The 21,596-nt window shown below is 35.3% G+C and overlaps 1 protein-coding gene across 1 annotated transcript in view; it reads left to right on the top strand.

Annotated features, from left to right (window-relative positions):
• Positions 1-17,921, top strand: part of LOC107656583 (voltage-dependent calcium channel gamma-7 subunit-like) — an 18,553-nt gene extending 632 nt beyond the window's left edge. The window contains exons 2-6 of the mRNA XM_016444474.1: positions 5,468-5,663; positions 8,020-8,106; positions 9,439-9,579; positions 14,762-14,907; positions 16,762-17,921. Coding sequence (XP_016299960.1) covers positions 5,468-5,663; positions 8,020-8,106; positions 9,439-9,579; positions 14,762-14,907; positions 16,762-17,217 — 1,026 coding nt within the window. The 3' untranslated portion in view covers positions 17,218-17,921. The remainder of the gene's footprint in view (positions 1-5,467; positions 5,664-8,019; positions 8,107-9,438; positions 9,580-14,761; positions 14,908-16,761) is intronic.
• Positions 17,922-21,596: the final 3,675 nt, after the last annotated feature.

Here is a 21,596-nt window from a genome sequence, read left to right as displayed (position 1 = left end):
AGAGTGTACTGCGGTTGTAGGGATCTGAGAAGGGGTTGTCACGCTGTTTGTGTGTGTGGGTCAGGATTTGCCGTCACCGTGAGGACCAAATGTCCCTACAACAAGGATAGCAAAACCTGAAATCAACTACATTGTGGGGACCAGCTTACATGCTGTAGAAATATGAGAAATAATGTCCTAATGATGTGTAAGTATGTAGAAATGTTTCTGTGAAGGTTGTGTTTAGGGGCAAGTGATAGAAAATAGCATTAGCTGTACAAATAAACAAATATTTAAACAAATAAGAAAGTCCTCATAATGATAGAGAAAAAAATTGTGTTTGTGAGGGTCACGTTTACCTTTGTTGTGGGGACCAAATGGATGCAAGGATAGTACAATTTGATAGTACAGTCGGAAATCACCTGCTTTGTTGTCCATCCAGCTGTTCTTATGAGGAAAATGGCTTAATATGCTAAATAATGTTTTAATAATAATAAAAAAAGTAAAACTGCAGAAATGTTACTGTAAGGGTTGAGGTAGAGGACAGGAAATATCATTATATCAATATACAAACAATAGAACTCTACACTCTTAAAAAGTTATTTTTTGGAATTGATGGTTTCATGAACCTTTAACATCAATGAAAACTTTTCATTCCACAAAAGGTTTATAGTGGAAAAGGGTGCTTTAGATTTTTAAAATGTTCTTCAGACTAAGAAAAATTGGTTGTTTTAAGAACTGATTACTGAAAGGTTCTTTGGGGAACTAAACTGGTTCTTCTATGAAATTGCTCTAAAAAAACCTTTTGGAACCTTTATTTTTAAGAGTGTAAGGAAAATCTTCTTTATGATAGTGTTGTGTGTGTGTGTGTGTGTGTGTGTGTGTGTGTGTGTGCGTGTGTGTGTGTGAAAGAGAGAGAGAGAGCATATGAGGACAAAGTGGCATGTAGAATGGCCAACATTTTTATACTTTTGATTCTGCCTTAAGCCACATATGATTGTTTTCTGGCTTCTTGTGGCTTTGCTGAAATAGATATCAGTTTGAGCTTTATGAATGGTGCTCTACATCTATGTGAAGTGAGCTGTCATGAATGTGCATATGTGAATGCGTGTGTGTGTGTGTCATTGAGAGCTCTCACATGCATGCAGGCCTGCGTGCATGCCTGTCCTCTGAGATATTTTGGGCCAAGGTCTTTCCTCAGACCCTGTCCTTTTCCCCCCTCTCATTCCTTTTCCTCTACTTGAATGTTAGTTGGTCTAACCTGCTGACAGGGGAACATATTGCCATCTCAACAGAAAACTACACTCCCCTTGGGCTCTTGCTCCCCAGTCGAGTGGACACACCATCTGTGGAAGCCCCAGTACACCACGAGTGCTGTCTTTGGAAATGTGGTCATGTCTGGCATATATTGAACATCCTCTGATGTAAGACCTATATTGCCCAAATCCCCTGGAAGATATAAAAGATGACTGGATATTGTTCTGTTTTGCTGTACGTCTATTAGCGGCCAATGTTATGTTATAGTGTTGAGAGAGTTTTATTGTGTTCTTAAAGTCTTTACTGGACTGCCATATTTTCAGCCCAGTGCAGATTACAGCACTGTACAGTTACTTTACGTACCTTTAGGATGACAATCTTTTAGGGTGGGCATAAAAGTTTTTGAGGTTTTTATACAGTAGCTGTCATATTTGACAACATTTTCTAGAGTGCATTTTTGTTATACACATATATGTTATGGCCAAAAATAAAATAGTTCATACTTTGTATTTTCGCAAATCTCTAAACCTCCAGAAACCCTTCTTGATCAAAATTAAAGAGCTTTGGTGAGGGAACACAGGTTTGTGCTTTGCCTGATTTCAGCACCACTGTGATGGACAGCTCCCAATTGCCTCACTGTTTTCTCTCCCACCCTGTAGCCTTGATTCGCTTTCTTTTATCTTTTTCCCTTTCATTGAGTGTCTTCCTACTCACTTCACCCCTCATGCCTTTTAAAAAGGGTTACATTTGGTACCTGGACATTTACATTTCAATAGCCGTATCACATGACCAGCTGTTTCTGCAGTATGCTTATATTGACCACTATGATTTATTCATGTATTTTTTTTATCTGTTTAGTATGACCATATGCTACTGGTACACTATTTGCACACTTAAACAGAGGTGCAAATGTTATCATTTTGTTCATACTTGGCATTAGGGATTGAACAATTCCTTAACTCTGTTTTGACTAAATAGATTTAATGTATTATTTAAAATATATATATATATATATATATATTTAAATTGTTAAACTGTTTAATTTCAATTATTTAAATATTTAAATTAAGTCTAATTATTAATTCTAATCTGATTTTACATTATTTTTATTTAAAAGTTTCTAAATTTTTCATTCATTTTGAACAATTCTCTAACTATACTTTAATAAATAAATTAAAATCAACATTTTTTAATAATTTAATTTATATAATTTATATATCTATACTTTAAATTATTTAAATGACATTATTTAAATATAATTATTTAAATTATAAATGTAATTATTTGAACTCATTAACTTTTTATTTTAAATATTCTAAATATTGCTTAAATGTGAAATACCCTAGTTTTTCTATGGACAATGAATCATACCGTAGTTTGAGCAACTAATTTTTTAAAGCAATCAAACAATTATTTTTGCTTACTGGATGAATGATGGATGAATTTTTTTTTCTTTTTTTGGATGCATCACTGACGTTTTCTTCATAAATTGTACTACAATCCTGGTACCCCAAGTGCTAATTCTTTCTTCAGAGGAACTTTCATTATTCACCATATTATCTTTCCCGAAGCCATTTTTCCTCACCTTTAACTTCTTCAAAGCACCCCTTTTCTCCTCAGCTCTGCTCTGTCAATGCTCTATAGATTATCTTAACCCTCACACATAAACCACCATTCAGTATGAATCCTTCATTCATATCAAGCACACTCTGGGGCTCCCAACACTAACCAGAGAAGATTTCACCAATAATAACCCATTATTGTGTTCTTCTCTCCCTGCCAAAAACCAAGCCTCCCAAAAAATGTTAATTTTCCAGGCTTCTAATCCACCAGCTATATGGTGCCATTCAGTGAATTAAGGGAACTGTGGTTTATCTGGAGGCATGCCAGACAAATCCTCACTCGTGTTTCAGAGAGTTTCGTGAGAGCAAAACGTGTAACAATCCAGGAGTTATTACACTGCAAAAGCTTTCTGATACAGTTCACGTTCTCTAAATTTCTCGATTTTTCTTTCTTTCAGTGTTAACCTTCAAGCTTGGGTGTGTCAATCTATTCAACAGATATACATTAGTGCAGTAGGCAGCTGTGATGCTTTATGGCTGTTTTTTTTACCACAACCCTGGGTTCACCCTTGCCCTTTAACCTTAAAGGATGAATTCAGCTTGTGATATACACCTATTTGTCAGAATGCAGTTCATTTAGGGACTAGTTTATTAATAGTCAACATTGGCACAGTGGGTAGAGCACATGCTCACATGGGGTGTTGAATCCAGTTTGTATCCCAATCCCATTCTCACTCTCTCCCTGTACTTTCCTGTCTATTCCATGCTATATTTTTAAGCCAAAGCCATAAAAATAAAATAACTAATGATACATAGTGTCTTTAAGCCCTCATGTAATTCTGAAGATCTGTCTCAGTGCACATTTGCCCTTAATCATTTTAGTCATACACTGTATAAACGACATTGTTTGTCCTTCATCTGTTTGTTCTGTTGATGAGTCACACACTAGTTCAGTAGTCGATGGAGAGGAGTTTCAAATATCAAATGGCAAATGTTTGATATTGAAACAAAACCCAGTAAAACAATTTCTGTTTTTCCACATAATGTTGCACAAATTAAGTACTGTAAGAATGAATCATTGGCAAATGGTTGTATCGTCATGGGTACTCTTCTGCAGAAACATAAGTTGCTGAACAGTTAATGAATGGTTCAACCTAAGCATAATTATTTGGTAACACTTTACAATAAGGTTCATTAGTTTACATTAGTTAACTACTTTAGTTAAAGGGGTCATATGATGCTGCTAAAAAGAACATAATTTTGTGTATTTGGTGTAATGAAATGTGTTTATGCGGTTTAAAGTAAAAAAAAAAACACATTATTTTCCACATACTGTACATTATTTTTTCGCCTCTATGCCCCGCCTCTATGCATTGCATCGCGCCGCGTAAACATAAAACTCTGTCTGCATTTTACAGATCTTCTTTATGCACCAAGAGCTTGTAACACTCCAAAGAGAAAGGAAAAATTGAAATCGCATCATATGACCCCTTTAACATGAACTAAGCATGAACAATACTTCCACCGTGTTTATTAATCTTAGTTAGTGTTAATTTCAACATTTACTAAGGCATTATTAAAATCAACAGTTGTGCTTGTTAACATTAGTTAATGCACTGTGAATTAACATGAACTAACAATGAACGACTGTATTTTCATGAACTAACATTAACAAAGATTAATAAATGCCGTAATAAATGTATTGTTCATTGTTTGTTCATGTTAGTTAATACATTAACTAACATTGGAACCTAATTGTAAAGTGTTACCAATTATTTTTATTTATTTTTAATAATTATAGACTATTATAGACTATTTGACTCTACAAAAGGTAAGCAGCAACATTATTAAATACAATTTATCTGCTTAATTCTCAGTTGAAACACCAACCATTGGTTTGATTCTTTGGGAACACACATATTACAGGATGTGACTGCCAATATGTAAGGTCATGTGCTATTTTAACATTCATTTTAGGTCTTGTTTATTTGTTTCTTTATATGATACGTTCTATGTTTTTCACCCAGGACATACACTATAATTCAAACATTTGGGACTGGTAAGAATTTTTTTAAATTTTTTTTTTTTTTAATGTTTATAGAAAGAAATGTCTCTTATGCTGACCAAGGCTGCATTCATTTGATCAAAAATACAGTAAAAACAGTAATATTCTGAAATATTATTATAATTTAAAAAAACTATTTGAATATATTTTAAAATGTAATTTATTCCCATGATGGTAAAGCTGAATTTTCAGCAGAAATTACTCAGTCTTCAAAGTGACATGATCATTCAGAAAACATTTGAATATGCTGATTTGCTGCTCAATAAAATTTCTTATTATTATCAATGTTGAAAACAGTTGTGATGCTTAATTTTTATTTGTAGAAACTGTGATATTTATTTTTATAATTTTTTACTGTCACTTTTGATCGAGTTAATGCCTCCACGCTGAAAAAATTTTTTTTTTCTTTCAAAATAAACAAACAAACAAACTTACTGAACCCATACTTATTAACAACACTGAACATGGTATCATTTGACTAGGGCCAGTTACCAACAACCCAGAGCACCCTTTCAATGCAACCATCCATTGTATATTAAACGTTATATACATGTTATATTTTTAAATATTTATTTACGGATGTTCTTCTCTCCCATCTTTCTAGATGAGTTCATTTAGCACCAGGGCGCTGACGCTCCTGTCGTCTGTGTTTGGGGCGTGTGGGTTACTCCTGGTGGGTGTGGCTGTGTCGACGGACTACTGGCTGCTAATGGAAGAAGGCATTGTCCTGCAGCAGAACCAGACCACAGAGGTGAAGATGGCTCTACATTCTGGACTCTGGAGGGTCTGTTTTGTAGCTGGTAGGTGCCCTTACAGCTGCATCATCTTGTATCACCTGACAAGTATGTTGCTGAGACAGATGCCTGATTAAAAATCAAATAGCAATTGATTGTGGTATCATGCTGTTTTGCATCACTTCATCTCAACTTCGCCTCCTGCATCAGGTGTTGCATGCAAATCCACAGTTGAATCCCTGTGCATCGGTGTATCATCAGATGACAGTGTCTTGGTTAAGTCGCGGATTATTTGCGGGGTGTCCTGCTGTGTTATGCAGCTGGTCTTCAGTGTCCCTGCACAGCACTGGTGTGGCATCCTATTGCATCAGCCTCCTAAATCGTGCCAGACATTGAAACAGGAACTAGTGAGGCTGTGTGGGCAAACCACTGTGAGATGCCAAATCAGTAACCACATAAAATTCCTAGGCTAATAAAAGATGCATTGAAACATGCATTTTCGATTTGCTTATGCAAATTGCATTTTTATGTTGCTTTGCATTGCATGCTGGTTTGTTTTCATGACACTGACAGGAAGTGCTGAGGTGGACTGAAACGATACCACACCAGTTGGCTGCGAATGGCTGACTAAGAGAAGTGTGAAGATGATGTCACCTTGTTTCTAGCTTAACCAGTCCTGGTATTTAGATTGTCTGTATGTGGGAGTTTGACAAATCACTACAGGAAAACTCTTCGCCCATTAGGTGTGTTATGTGTATAGTTTGCACACTTTTCATACACTCTGGACAGCATATGATTTATGTCTATTGAGGATCTATTTTTTTTATATGCGTGTGCCGAATGGGAGGTCTAATGTGCCCTGCTTTCATGTTCGTTATGCAGAAGTGTCATGCTCATTCATTTTTGATCTTAAAAGTATCTTTGAAAATTAAATTGTATAAAGTTAAAATAATTAAAATGATTGTAGATTAAAATATTTTGTCTAAAACAAGGGTTTTCAAAATGAGAGGCATGAAGGACGGGCTGCTAGGATAGAGAAAAATTTTCTGAGAAACAATTTACAAAAATTTCACTGTCAAAATTTAAGATTTTAAATATGATTGAAATATTTAGAAAGACTGAAATATGTGTAACATAATTATGAATTTATGTTCACACTTACTATATTTGATTGTATTTTATTTTTTCCTACTAAAGATGGATCAAAAGTCATCAAATGCTTATTTGAACCTTTTGACCGTTTTTAGCAATAAGAAGAAACTCATATCCATATAGTTTTGTGAAAAATTTTAAAGTGTTTATCTCAGATATACGGAGCTCCTAAAGGGACATGATGGGGAAAAAAATAGGAAATGGAAAGAAAAATTATATTTCAATGCTTTTATATTCTCTCGCAAAAGTATTGGCAAAACCTTTGCGTTCTCCTGCAAAACTTTTGCATTCTCTCCGAAAACTTTTGCATTCCCCCAAAAAACTTTGCGTTCACTTTCAAAACATTTGCGTTTTCTCGCAAAAAAATATTGTTCCCCTGAGAAATTTTGCATTCACTTGCAAACCATTTGCAGTCTCTCGCAAAACGTTTGCATTCCCCCAACAAACATTGCGTTATCTTGCAAATGCACTGAAATATCTCATATTATTTCCATCACAAATGTTTTGCGAGCTAATGCAAAGTTTCTTGGAGTAATGCAAATGTTTTGTGAGTTTTTTTATGCTGTAAAAAATTAATGTGTGAGTACCAATGTTAAAATACAAAATTTTGTAAAGTGTTGGAAAGGAGAATATTCAGTCGTTGAATTATATTCTGGATTTCCATATATACAAAAACATGCAAGTTTTGCGAGCGAATGCAAAAGCATTGAAATATAATTTTTCCTCCCATTTCATTTTTTTTTCATTCTTTCTTTCTTTTTTTTACCATTACCATGTCCCTTTAGAGGCTCTATACATATATACTGTAAACTTAATGAAAATAAATATTTTCCAGATAATATTTTAACAAATATTTCTAATAATTTGTCAATTATTTAATTTAATTGTCTTGATATCAACATTTTCCACACAAAATGCATACATACAAATTATTATAGCTTTTATATTTTAGGAAGGGGGCCTTATATTTGGGTGTTCCTTAGCATCAGCAAGGGAAAAAAAAACTTACATGCATATAAGGACAGCCACTGGTGCAAAAAAATAAAATAAAAATGTATGATGCTTCTGAGGTACAGTGTATACGTGTAATGCATGTGAGTTTTCTCACCTCTCTTCTCAGTGTTTGAACCAAAATCATTGCTGTGTTTCTTTCTGTTCGTCCCTGTCTCCCCTACTGTCACTGTCAATCTCTGTCCCGCTCTGCCTCTACACGCTCTCTGTCTCTCTTTGTGTCCCTGTCTCTCTCTCTCTGTCTCTCTTTCTATCTCAGGGCCAGAGAAGGGGAGATGTGTGGCGTCTGACTACTTCACCGAGCCAGAAATAGAGATCACTACTGAGAACACAGCCAATATACTTAGTAAGAAAAATTTATGCACTTTATTGTGTATTAATACAGATGGAAAAACAATGGTGTAAGTACAAGATGTTAAATACAATATAGTTTGTTAAGTGCTGTACAGGAGAATATTCATTCTGATTAAAAAAAAACGTACATGGACAATGACCATTTATTATATTATATTATATTATATTATCATAATTTAATCTAAAAGTATCTATTATTTATTTTTATGCGCTATGTGCATATTTGAGGTGTTCTAACTGGTGATGTGCTTTAATTTTTAAGCATTAGTAATCACATTTTATTTTTTTAAATAGTCTTTTTTGTGACAATTTTTATATGTACAGTTTAAAGTTTTTCAATATAATATGACACCATAAAAACTATATTTATAATAATCATAAAATACTGTATATTATATTATATTATTAATAATTAAATGTATGAATATATAATATTAAGCTGTATTTTAGGTACTGTAGCTCATAATTTGCTTTATTTTTTAAAATGGAGGACTGTTTACTGATCCTGGGAGAGTAACGTTAGACTAAAATGCCGGCAGTTCTGATTCACGCAAGTACGTTTTCATTTAAAGGATTTGCCACTGATGATTCAAACGCGAGTTTTGGGCAGTAGAGTAGCACTTGTTGTTTGTCATTTCTCTGATCACAAATGCAGACAGAGTTTTATGTTTACGCGGCGTGATGCAATGCAACGCAACGCGTAAAAAGACAGTATAAGTCATTATAATCAGTAATTATGTCCTCACTGGATGCAACAAATGCCTGGTTTGTAATGAGTTTTAATGCTTTTGTCTTGTCACTCCGGCCGGGACACGGCATCAACAGTATGTGAGGGGCGTAACATTTCCGTCTCACGCTTGAGGTATTCGGCCAATCACAACGCATTGGATAGCTGGCCAATCACAGCACACCTCGCTTTTTCAGACCAATGAGCTTTGTAAAAATCGACGCATTTCAAAAAGGCGGGGCATAGAGGAGAAACAATAATGTACAGTATGTGGAAAATAATGTGTTTTTTTTACTTTAAACCGCATAAACACATTTCATTACACCAAATACACAAAATAATGTTCTTTTTAGCAGCATCATATGACCCTGTATCAGCAGCTAAGTGCCGGAGGCCCCTTTAAGCGTTTTTAATCACCTTTTAGTTTGACAGTTATTTTTAATACAATTATTATTGTACAATTATTTATCAATACTACAAAAACACAAAAAGGTTATAAATAGTTTCAGATGAAGCATGTCACACTTGACTCAATGACTTTGAGGGACTAAAATTTCATAATTTCATTCTCAAGGAATTTTTTTCTGTCTCTGTTAGAAATGGTCAGGACGGCCACCCCCTTCCCTATGGTCTCACTCCTCTTTGTCTTCACGGCCTTTGTCATAAGCAACATCGGCCACATCCGTCCCCAGCGCACCATCCTGGCCTTCATCTCTGGAATCTTCTTCATCTTATCAGGTAAGTTGTATGTACTTTGTTATATGGACATGTAATGTATAAATATCTGCTAAATCAGTTCTTGATTCTCATCATCATGTTTCTCATGATGTTCTCACTTTTCTGGCCCATAGTTGTGTATCTATTTACATACTCTAGATTAGATACTATTTGTTGATATCCAGTTTCAGTGGTGAGCCTGGTAATTCTCCACAACTCCATTCGAAATCAGGCTGAGAATCCTATTGAGAGGTTTGCATATTTAATGAATGGTGTTCCCAATATCCATCTATGGTAATGTGTGGTACACAATATCCATTAAATACTCACAAACAGTAATTAATAAGAGCGGTCTCTCTGATCCAGTCGACAGAGCTCTGCCTAACAGCTGTCATTTGCATTCGGCTAATAGAAACAGATTGCCAAGAATGTCAAAGTGTGTTTAGATTTGACTAATTTGTATGCAAAGTATATGTCTTAAAACAGATATGGTGTGCATTAGTGTTTTGAAATAAATCTTTAAGCATTAGACTAAATACGTAACAGATATATGTAGGTCTGGATTGATACCAAAATAATAATTCAATTTTCTCAAGGTGTACAAGTTCATTCAGACTGTGCTGGAGAGATGTGAATTTCACAATACTCAACGTGGCTTGAAGACAGCTATGTGGCAGAACTATATCAGTTGATTGTATCAGTTTCCTGCTGATAGCTGTACAAATCAGCCTGCAGGAACAGATTTCCCATGAAGGGTTAGCAAGCTTGTGTTTGAACAGTTCTAGAATGCTGGAACAGGATGTGTTTTTAAACAGCACTCTGGAATATTTCATTTTGATTGCGGAATGCTGAATTCAGTCATATATTTTTTTTGTATCATTTTCACTAATCTGTGTAACTGATCGTTGTCCCAGGCTCCCAGTTTCCTACATAGCTGTGCTTGTTACATGTCTCTCATATCACTCATCTCTTCTCAAATAATAAAAAGTTTAAACTCAGATCAACTCCATACAGGATGCAGCAGTGCTTCTCAACCTTTTTGACTCTCTAAGATAATTCCTCTGGTATGTCTGCGGATGAACTGGTTTATAAAGTCAGTCAGTCAGTCAATCAATCAATCATAAAGAAGGTATTTAAATTCTTATTTTTTAAGCTATTTTTATTTACAGAAATGAGGAGTGTCAGTAGATTTAAATAATGAAATATGATTAATTTTGATTACAGATGTTCTAAGAATTATATTAACAACTTAATTGGAAAAAAAAGAAATATGATGTCAGTTTTTGGCAGTTTCTAGCATTTTATTTATTATTATAATATATACATAATATAATAATAATAATAATAATTAATATACATAATATTTAATATTTATATATAATATATATATATTTTTTTTATTAATTTAATTTATTTGTAATAATTGTAAGAAATCAAGCTGAGGCCCCCTGGTGGCCCAGCACCCTAGTTGAGAACCACTTGGACATAGAAAAAAATTTTTTTTGAAAGAAATTAATACTTTTATTCAGCAAGGATATATTGTATTGGTCTAGTGACAGTAAAAGCATTTATAATGTTACAAAAGAATTCTATTTCAAATAAATGCTAAACTTTGTTCATCAAAGAATCCTGGGGGGAAAAAATGTATCACAGTTTCCACAAAAATATTAAGCATAAATGTTTTCAACTTTCATAATAATCAAAATATTTGTTTCTTTGGGCACAAAATCAGCATATTCAGATGATTTCTGAAGGATCATGTGACACTGAAGACTGAATTAATAGCTGCTTAAAATTCAGCTTTGCCATCACAGGAATAAATTACATTTCGAAATATATATTATACTGCATTTGTGATCAAATTATATAATTGATCATTGTCCCAGGTAACTTATTTGCCACATGTCTTTGCTAATTTAATTTATCTCATATAACTCATTGCTTCTTTCTTCTCACATGATATGAGAATTTCAACTCAGCAACTTTGTTATATTCACAGTACAGCTACAGCATAGTCTCGCAGAACTTATTGCTTAATTGCAGCACTTTATTTGCACTTCTACGTGACACCATTTACACTCCAATCAAAACGATCAGTAAACAGTAAATCGTTGAGTGGCTGTTAAAATCGAATTTGCCTCAACATCTTCATTAGATGTCAGGAAATGAACAAAGAGGCAAAAGCAAGGAGTCAGCAAAGCCCCTCAATTGTTTGCACAGAGCCGGGTCAACATGTCTCATGCATTGCAGCCGATGTGGCTTTAATGCATGCACTACTGCAGTTTAATAATAATGGATTCAGTAGTACGACTGCAGATTCCTGTGGCAGCACCGGCAGCCGTCCAGCGCTGTGCCGTGTAGTGCTGCATCAGGTGCTAATGTTACATTTAGCTCAGCATTTTGTATTACAGAATTATTAATAAAGCACAAGACACCACAACAGCGCTGTTGCATAGTGCTGAACACAGACATGCACAACACTGCAAAAAACAAAAACGCACTGTGATGTTCTAAACTGTAGTATACATTAGTTTACTATGGTATAGAAGCAGGTAGATCCAGTCTTTTTGTATTCTATTTGTGCTTGGTTGTTTCGGAATATATACCCTAAAGTGACACAGCTGTCGTGACAATGTCTTGCATTTCTAATGCGAAAAGGAAATATGTAAGCACATTCCTTGTTGGTATTCGCAGCATAGACAGCTGGCAGTGACAGACTGCGATTAATGTGTTTGATTACGCCAGAGGCTTTTCCTTACCGCTGTCTCCCTCTCTCTTTTTTTCCCCTCCTGCACTCCAAAATTACCGCAGCAGAGCTTTCTCCGACATAACACAGCAGCATTTGAGCACGCTATAAATGTTAATGCCTTCTGGTATATGACAGGTTGCGGGTTGGTGTGCTGCTTTATCGTTCCCTCTCCGCACCGAGCTTTCAGAAGAAAAAAATGTTGACTGTTCAGTAGCGTGATAGGAAAACACTGTGGCATCAACTGCACTTTTATCTAAATGTTTACAAGGCATATTTGTTGCTTTCATTTGTCATTTTCATTAAATGCTTTTAGGCCCCTTTGTGAGTATATACTGTAATAGTTTCTCCCTTTACTAATGTGAAGGTGATATCTCAAATGATGCCGCTTGTTGAGGAAAAAAGTGGAAGCACATTAAGAAACCACATAACAATGCCCTGGCAACCATACACAACATACGGCAACTTCTATTCAAGCATTTTCTGAGTAAAAATAAAGGCAATATTGCATCGTGTCAGGATTATGTCCTATTTTTGGTTGAGTTTCTGTGTTCTGTCTTGTTTCGCCCTAGTTAGTCTCCTTGGTTTCTAATTAGTCCCACTCCTGTTTCAGTTGTCTTCGATTACTTTCCTTGTGTGTATTTAAGCCCTGAGTTTCCCTAGTTGCTTGTCCGATCTTGGTTATGCTAGTGAGGTTGTTTATTCCTAGTGTTCTCCTACATTCTACCTGTGTGGATTTATCATTATAGACTATTTATTTGTATATTTGTCATTGTGCACTGCACTCTTTACTACAGCCACCCAGCTGTGACACATTGCTGGTACCAAAGTTATTTTCAAAAGACTTTGCTCTCAGTAAACCAGTAAGCAGCCACACAGAATGCTGTAACAACAGCACAGTTATCACCCATAACACCCTAGAAACCACAAAATAATGCACCAACAACACATTAGTACACCTTTATAATACCGTATAACACCTTTATAACAACTTATAAAGAAATAAAAAACCTCCCCAAACCAGCATAAACCAGGCTTTACAGGGGTTTACGGCAATGTTCAGCTGATCAGGCTAGAAGTCCAGCTAAACACAACTTTAAAAAAAAAAAGAAGAAGAAACCATCATAAACAAGCTTAAAGACATTACAACCATTAATGACCAGCTTAAACCATTTTAGACCAGCAAACCAGAGCCTGGTCAGGCTGGTCTTCTGACTGGTTTTAAAGGGTTTTAGGGGACTTTTCAGTTGGTCAGGCTAGGAGTCCAGCTTAAACAGAAGCTTGGTCAGGCTGGGAGACCATCTTGAGCTAAGACCAGTTTAAACCATCTGCAAACCAGAACCTGGTCAGGCTAGTCTTTTGGCTAGGTCAGGCTAGGAGTTCATTTAAAAATTACTTGTAAATCTCATATTATGCTTGATTATTGCTAAATATTGGATTCAGTCTTTTTGTCAACTTGTTTTCTTTCAATTGGCACAGGTTTTGTATTTCTTTTTGGAGCTGATTGATTGGATTAATTTTGGTAATATTCACTCATAAACTGAGGTGCATAAGCTAAGATCAATGAGGTCTATGATCAACCAGTTCCAAAAAAGAAACACAAAACCTATGCACACCTTTATAACAACTTATAAAGAAATAAAAAACCTCCCCAAACCAGCATAAACCAGGCTTTACAGGGGTTTACGGCAATGTTCAGCTGATCAGGCTAGAAGTCCAGCTAAACACAACTTTAAAAAAAAAAAGAAGAAGAAACCATCATAAACAAGCTTAAAGACATTACAACCATTAATGACCAGCTTAAACCATTTTAGACCAGCAAACCAGAGCCTGGTCAGGCTGGTCTTCTGACTGGTTTTAAAGGGTTTTAGGGGACTTTTCAGTTGGTCAGGCTAGGAGTCCAGCTTAAACAGAAGCTTGGTCAGGCTGGGAGACCATCTTGAGCTAAGACCAGTTTAAACCATCTGCAAACCAGAACCTGGTCAGGCTAGTCTTTTGGCTAGGTCAGGCTAGGAGTTCATTTAAAAATTACTTGTAAATCTCATATTATGCTTGATTATTGCTAAATATTGGATTCAGTCTTTTTGTCAACTTGTTTTCTTTCAATTGGCACAGGTTTTGTATTTCTTTTTGGAGCTGATTGATTGAATTAATTTTGGTAATATTCACTCATAAACTGAGGTGCATAAGCTCAGATCAATGAGGTCTATGATCAACCAGTTCCAAAAAGAAACACAAAACCTATGCTAATTAACAGAAAACAAGTTGACAAAAAGATTGAATCCAACATTTGGTAATAATATAGAATAACAAGAAATTTACAAGCAGTTTTTTGTAAGCCAGCAATTTTACAGGTTGTTTCCAATGTACTCTTTTATTATTTATTTATTTATTTATCATGATTTACCCATTTTCTGCTGTGATTTACTGCCTTTTCCTCCTTTTATTCTCTCTCAGGTTTGAGTTTAGTGGTCGGTCTGGTGCTGTATATCTCCAGTATAAATGATGAAGTGATGAACAGGCCTCGGGAGCCGGAGCAGTTCTTTCACTACCATTACGGCTGGTCGTTTGCCTTTGCTGCCAGCTCCTTCCTGCTCAAAGAGGTCAGTCACAGAGACAAGCGACTGTTAACACTTGAGCTGACTGCGTGTGTACTCTTATCACACAGCTCAGTTCATTAATATGCAGCTGTGTTTCACTGCTACACCAATAGGTCTGCCCTCATCAGTATGCATTCATTTTAGCCTAGCTTTTGCTGGGGTGAAGGCTACACATTTCCGTTATGCTGCATATATGCTAATTCACTAAGTTCAGTGCAGCAATTTGTAAATGCCAACATCTAATGTCTGCAACAACCTCAACTTAAATTCTTATTATATATATATATATATATATATATATATATATGCATATACAGTGGGGTCAAAAAGTCTGAGATCATACATTAAAAAAAAAATCTTAATCTAATTTAAGCCTGGAAATAAAATTTTAGGATTAATATATTAAATATAATTAATTCCTATGATGATAAAGCTGATTTTGAACATTTTGAAGTCTTCAGTGTTGCATGATCCTTCAGAAATCATTCTAATATGCTAAATTGAAGCTTATTATTATTACTATCAGTGATGAAAACATTGTAAAAGTCTATAGTGTCACGTTTGATACATTTAATGCATCCTTTCTGAGTAAAAGTATTAACACCTAAATTAAAAGTACTGATCCCAAATCTATAATTTTTACCATTATTTATTTTTTCAGTTCTTTTATGAAAAGAGAAATCAGAAACAAATTATTACAGAATTAAGAAGTAAGTTGACTATATTCACAAAATAACACGGCCTCAAATGCCTTATTGCTTTTACAAAACGACTACAACAATAACAATATTAAGGACAGCAATTCTCTTTGAAATTTTATAACATGATCACAATCAGCTTCAACTCTTTTTAAGAGTGCTATCTACAAATGTGACCCTGGACCACAAAACCAGTCATAAGGGTCGATTTTTTTAAATTAAGATTTATACATCATCTGAAAGCTGAATAAATAAGCTTTCCATTGATGTATGGTTTGTTAGGATAGGACATTATTTGGCTGAGATACAACTAAATCTGGAATTTTATGAAAAACTTTGAAAATCTGGAATCTGAGGGTGCAAAAAAATCAAAATACTGAGAAAATCGCCATTAAAGTTGTCCAAATGAAGTTCTTAGCAATGCATATTACTAATCAAAAATTAAGTTTTGATATATTTACGGTAAGAAATTTACAAAATATATTCATGGAACATGATCTTTACTTAATATCCTAATGATTTTTGGCATAAAAGAAAAATTGATCATTTTGACCCATATAATGTTTTTTTGGCTATTGCTAAAAATATACCCGAGCAACTTAAGACTGGTTTTGTGGTCCAGAGTCACAAATGTCAACTTGTGATTACATTTTGGCTTGATACACTGTGATACATTTTTTTAGGATTCTTTGATGAACAGAAAGTGCAAAAGAACTGCATTTATTTGAAATAGAGTTCTTTCATAACATTATAATATGATAGTTTATTCAATCAAACTACATGAATACATTACTTTTGAATGTCTCTCAATCCAAAAGTATGCTTTTTGCCCCCCAGATGGTGTAGTTACAGCTAACTGGGTCATGCTAACCAGCCAAACTTGACCCCTCGGGCAGAGAGCATTTTTAATTGGCTAGTTTTCGGCTAAAAAAAAGCTCAACCCCTGACACTTTTTGGATATTTTTGCATAGGACTGTCACAGAGAAAGGTGCGATTTCTCAGAACATCTATTTGCAGTGATACCTGTTGGGTTGTAGGATCATTAGGGTTCCTGTTTTATCTGTTTTTACATTTTATCTGTGCTATTCCAAAAAAAAAGACACTTGAATTTGAATTTAAAATGAATAATATTGGTGATTGACTAGTTTTGTTTTGCCAGGGTGCTGGTGTCATGTCTGTCTATCTCTTCATGAAACGTTACGCCGAAGAAGAGATGTATCGGCCCCACCCTGCGCTGTATCGCCCTCGCCTGTCTGAATGCAGTGACTACAGCGGCCAGTACCTGCACCCCGACTCGTGGCCTCCTCCTCAGCGTGGACGCAGCGGCTCCGAGGTGTCCAGCGACATCTCCATTCAGCTCAACCAGACCCCACTGCCTCCTCCCCCCAAAAGCAGCAGGCCCTCCAATCCACCCACTTCCTCGGGCCCCTCCTCCGGGGCCAGCTATCACCTCCCACCTGCTTCCTCCTCCTCATCCTCTTCCTATCCTCACACCATCCACTCATCTCATTCCGGCGGCCACGCCCCTCAGTCCCTCCCAATGGCCACGCCCCCATATGCAGTCCCGCCCCCTCGCTACCATGCGCATATGCGTATGAGCGCCTCCCCGTGTTAGATTTCCTCTGTTTAAGATACTTAAACAACAGAAATATGGGCATAACATGAGATAAGAGGATAAAACTCCAGAGACTATGGGCTCAAAAGGGTGCTAAGTTGAAAAGAGGTAGACGAGGAAGCACTTCACTTACAATTCTGTGCCTGAATGAAGTTTAACAGATTCTCAGAGCGAGATTAGTAAGTGAGGGAATAGCATTTATACATACAGAAAGAATGTACGGTGGAGAAATAAAACAGGAAAAGGTACAAAATACTGACTTGCTGAAAATAGTTGAGAACAACTGTACACATTTAAATTTGTATGTAAAATGTTTAAATCTTATTGCACACCCTAACATTTTTCATCCCTTCATACCTCATATATCATGAGCACCATGAGGCTATTTATACCATTTCTTGTTTATACTAAAGCAAAAAGACACGAATGTGCCCCAAAGGTGGCAGATTTCTTTAAATGGTGTCGCAGATTTATTTCAACAAGCAATTTCTGTACATAATGTATCAAGAGCAGTAGTCATCTAGTGTAGTCCAACATATTTTATCATATGGGCAAAGAAAAGATTTGTCCTTTACTATCAATTTGTAATGTTTTTAGATTTGTACATCAGGGTAGATGTTCTACAAAGCTGGCTGATGTTTCCTTACTGGGATGTTGTACGCTTGGCCCCACGGCCCTCAATATGCCTTGTGTTCTGTTCTGCTCTCATACAAAAAAAAAACTAAACAAAAACAAAAAAAAACACAATGTTTTAAAAACGTTTAGCAGTGGTATAGCACGATACAAAAAGGAAACGTTTGAAAATTTTGAACATATTTACCTTGAACGGAAAAGGAGTCTGACCCCTATATGAATTCACTGTTCAATCATCATCTTAAAAATGCAGTCGTTACTTCTCGTTTATTAGTGCTATTATTACTACAACGATTAATTGTAAACCTACATATATGTGACTATTGTACATTAGTCCTGTGCATATTGCAGCAGTGTTTCCGAGATCATGATTTAGAGTAATATGGGTTAATGAAAAATAACCGCAATCAACATGAGGAAGAATTCAAAAGCACAAAGCAATGTGCTGTGGCTGTTTTCCACCTTGAGAGCTCCTGGTGTATTGCGCCATCTACTGGTCAAGCAGTATTAGTGCATCAAAGAAGCACTGAAGTACCTTGTCTGAACCACAAGTTGTATGAATCTGTATTCGATTCATTGACTAAAATGAGTCAGCACTTCCATACCTGGTGCCTGCGGATGCTGCAGCAATTGAGCAATGCAGTAAAGACAGTTTGTCCAGTATGATTTTTATACCAATAAATCAGTCCCTTTTCCCAATGCATAAACGTTGACCTTTGTAGAAAAATATCCCTTAATAAATATTAACTATTATCATATTGACCTGTTATGCCCTTAAAAACGAATATTTTAATGCACAAAAGCTTGAGATATTTTCCAGAGTGCTATAACTGATGGAGTTCATTATTATGTGTAAATAAATACAGTATTATATTCATAAATAGTTATGAAATACGAATAGTTATGAAGAACAGGACTGGATCCTGCTGGATAGTAAAGAAATACATAGCATAACAATTTATATTATAGCCATATTACAAGTGAAATATGCAGAATTGAAGGTATGATTTATGGAAAATGAAAAGAGCAAGAGGAATGATTTTTGATTCCTAATATTTATTCAAGCATTGCTGATGGTACAAATTTAGTTTGCTTTTAAGTCTAAAATGTGAAGAATATCTGTTGGTTTCTTGTCTTTGACTAATAATTGCGTTATAATGAGCTTTCTGCTCTTACAGATCCAAGTGACATTTGTTGTTGTTGTGGTCTGCGCTGAGGGTCTGACTTATAAATATGTATGTACCATTTTGCATGACATTTTTTCATCTTTATACTTTTCCTCTCAATCGTTTTTATTTTTTATGTATTTTGTATTTATTTTTGCTTTTTCCCGGTTGGCTGTCCTTTGTCTTGATATGTCTCTCTCAATGTCCCATTAAGCTAAAGCTGCCTCACTCATTTGACTTGTCTTTTCCTCTTTTACCCTTAATTTCTCTCTCAGCCTTCCTGTCTTTAGTTTTCTGTTTTCAGTTATCAGTTTTGCATGCCTTTCATTCCATAATGCCAAAGCAATTGTGCCTGACTTAAGATGATAATTACAGTTATTATTATCATTATTATTATTGAAACGTGGCATTTCTTCTTTGTAATCTGGAATTTGCTTAATAATAAATTAAAAAACAAAACAAAAAAAATGCACATCAAATGACTTGTGTTTTATGTCCAGTGTATTTCTAATACATTTACTGTACGCTTGTTCTTTAATTTGATATTTAAAAACGCAGAACAAAAATACAGAAATTATTATTATATGATATGCAATATGACAGCATAAAATAAAGTGTTACCCTTTTTCCATTATAATTAGAATTTCATAGATGCAAGTATTTTGTGCGGTCAGTGAAATTAATCAAGATGAAAACAATGTAATTTGGCATAAAACCCTTAAAAATAAGCTTAATCTATTTATTGATCACATGGTAAATTTCAACATGGTTTTCATATTGTGGTTTTCTTTATTGCTTTTATATTGACAAGTTCATGTTCACATTCAAATCATTCTCATCTTGCTATATATTCCTTATGTAGGTCAATGCAGTTTTGCTGTACATCAGAGAGACGTTTCTTAATATTCTCAATGGTTTAAATACACCCTAGAAAGAGGCCAATGCCAGCTGGTTTTATTAATGAAATTTTGCCTGTGGGTGATGAAAGTATCTCTTTCAAGCTTTTGAATGAAACCACAGTTAATATATCTGTATAATCAGATGACAATATAAGCATGTCTGTGGGGCGAATGAGTGACTGGGTGACTCGCTTGTGGAGAAATGAGTAAACGCTGGAGGAGTGTGAGTTGATGGGTCAGTGCATCAGCAATGAGTACTTGCTAATGTTCGGGCCATGTGCGTTAGATCCAGTATCGACTTCATGCATGAAATTCCATTGATTCCTTCTTTCTCGTCTAGAATGGCCTTGAAAGAACTTGGGAAATAATCTTGAGGCATAATTTACCCAGAGTGCTCAATGCACCATGTTTGTAAATGTATGATCGTATTATTGCTGCAACAGCATCAACTGAATCTGAGGAATTGCTTTCATGGCAAAAATACACTAGTGACAGAATAAACACCCATGTGTATAAGGAACCACAGTCTCTAATACATGCATCTCTCAGTGAGGGATGTTTGAAGCACTACATAACTGAATGCCGATAATCAGCCTTTCTTCTCTACCTGAAGATGTGTGGGCGAACAGTGGCTGGTCTCTCTCTCTCTCTCTCTCTCTCCCGTTTTCTCTCTCAGAGGAAAAAACATTGAAGAACACATGGGCAAATGAATACATGAAGCATATCCAAGACATAAAAATAAATACATCACACGGCGTACTAAATTAAATAGTCACACCAGCCTACTGGAGTCCTTACAATTTTACAGTGGTTTAAAATGCCACTAATTGAAATATATACTGTATATTAGATCCAGCTTATTTCCACCTTGATCCATTTTTACACTAACAATCTTGTGAGTTTGGTTGGTCAAGTCTGATTAATTGGCCAATATTTGACTATTTGGAATCAAATGTTTGCAATTATTAATTTCCTGTAAACATATCCCCAATAATTTCTTATGGGGGGTTCATTATGCCTTTTCAGGGATCCAAAGCCCACCACCCCCTGCCTTATTGATATCAGACGATATCTCCCCTTTATGTGAGTAAATTGATATTGCGAATGCTTTTCTTTGCAAATATTTTAAGTGGACTAACTTTAAATGTTGTGTAAAATAAGTGTAACTTCAGCAATTTTGTATATGATTTAATTGCTCTCTGATCTTAGAGTTGAATTTCACTACATATAGGCTGTGTGTGTGTGTGTGTGTGTGTGTGTGTGTGTGTGTGTGTGTGTGTGTGTGTGTGAGACAGAGAGGGAAAACTGTAACATTCTGACCAAAACATGTCATATAGACTGTCAAATAGTCATTGCCCTCATTAGCCATATTAAACTTCCTTTCCCTTTAAGGTTTTTTAATGGCTTGAAAGTGTGTGTCAGATAATGAAACAATCAAAAAAATAAATAAATACATTACAAAGAAAATGTTATGTGCCATTTTAAAATCTTAGGCTAATTCTGAGATGGTCAAACAGCCTACAATCAATCCATTCTTCACTCTCTGACAGAATCTATATCATTTGTTCGATTAGTTCAGGTCTGTCATCCCGTTCCTAGAGAACTGTGATTTGTCTCTTGATCAATATTAAGCAAGTCCTGTCGGCTAATTCCTGTTTCACCATCGTTTATTCATATGAAC

The sequence above is a fragment of the Sinocyclocheilus anshuiensis genome, unplaced genomic scaffold (assembly GCF_001515605.1).
Source record: "Sinocyclocheilus anshuiensis isolate Anshui unplaced genomic scaffold, SAMN03320099.WGS_v1.1 scaffold1393, whole genome shotgun sequence".
In the NCBI taxonomy this organism is placed as follows: Eukaryota; Metazoa; Chordata; class Actinopteri; order Cypriniformes; family Cyprinidae; genus Sinocyclocheilus; species Sinocyclocheilus anshuiensis.
Note: the sequence above shows the minus strand (reverse complement) of the source record. Positions and strands in the feature narration are given on the sequence as shown.